This window comes from Aplysia californica, unplaced genomic scaffold, assembly GCF_000002075.1.
Source record: "Aplysia californica isolate F4 #8 unplaced genomic scaffold, AplCal3.0 scaffold00417, whole genome shotgun sequence".
NCBI lineage: Eukaryota > Metazoa > Mollusca > Gastropoda > Aplysiida > Aplysiidae > Aplysia > Aplysia californica.
The window spans coordinates 148387-149439 of record NW_004797687.1 but is presented as its reverse complement, the minus strand read 5'-3'; the positions used below and the strand labels follow the sequence as shown (position 1 = coordinate 149439).

The window sequence follows — 1053 nt, the reverse complement described above, 5'->3', positions numbered from 1 at the left end:
CCCCCCCCCCCCATATGTTTTTTTCTCTATTATAATGACACTGTCCAAAGTCACCGCTTGTCCAAGATGACCACTTTTCTCCTCGACAATGGGAAGTCGTATAGAATAGGTTTGTCTGTATTTCGACTGCTCAGTGTATGTAAGACTCTGTCGTACGTCGCTTTTCAAAATGGCGTGTGGTGAAGTCGCATACTAAGCAGTCGATTATTGTACTGTATTCTCCCTCCAAAAGACTTTCTAATAATAATGTATGTACTCGTGCAATGTACCTCGTGTAATAGCAGACTGTAGTTTGATTCTGACTTTGGATTGGGGGCGTTGTATTGACTTCGTACCATGATCTTTTTTCAGGGAAAGTGGGCTCCCCCAACAGTAACACCTACGTCAGCGAAAAAATGCGTGACGCTCTTTTCTCCTGGACTTGTGCTCTTTCCTGGGACGAGGGGATTACTAGGTTTGTTTATGACAACTACTAACATCGTCATCTTTATATCCGCTCACTTTCTCGTGTCCTCAAGTTTTTCTTGTTAGAATAAGGGTGCCTAACTTCACTTTGAGAAGCTTTGAGAAAAAGGAGATTTTTTCATTTTTCATAAGAATTAGAACTATGAACTAAATTCCCTTTTCAACAGTAAGAAAATATCTCAACTGTCAGAAAATATTTCCAAACAACCGCTTTAGGGGTTGGTTCTTTTTTGGATAAAGAGATGTAGTAGCTTTATTCCATGGTTGTGGTAAGTCCGTTTCGATCAGAAATGAAGATAGACCATACTAATCTTCAAAAGCACAACTGCAGCTAGCAGTCAGCTGAGGACCGCAAAGGTCTATCAGCAGTCCAGCCAGGTAATCCATGGTCTTCATATCAATTGGACAAGTAAGTTTGTGTCACGAAGTCGCCATGTTAGAGTGGCGTAGGCCCCTACTCGTAATTGAGGTCAACATGTTGAGCCAAATTTTAGCTCTCGGTTTGTTTTGTTTGTTTGTGTAAGTGTGTGTGTGTGTATGTGTGTGTGTGTGTGTGTGTGTGTGTGTGTGTGTGTGTGTGTGTGTGTT

At 41.5% G+C, this 1053-nt stretch overlaps 1 protein-coding gene across 1 annotated transcript in view; it reads left to right on the top strand.

The window, feature by feature from the left end:
* Positions 1 to 454, top strand: part of LOC101851519 (FAD-linked oxidoreductase pynB) — a gene marked incomplete at both ends in the record, with an annotated part of 8811 nt that extends 8357 nt beyond the window's left edge. Inside the window, 1 exon segment of the mRNA XM_013085894.2 lies at positions 352 to 454. Coding sequence (XP_012941348.2) covers positions 352 to 454 — 103 coding nt within the window.
* Positions 455 to 1053: the final 599 nt, after the last annotated feature.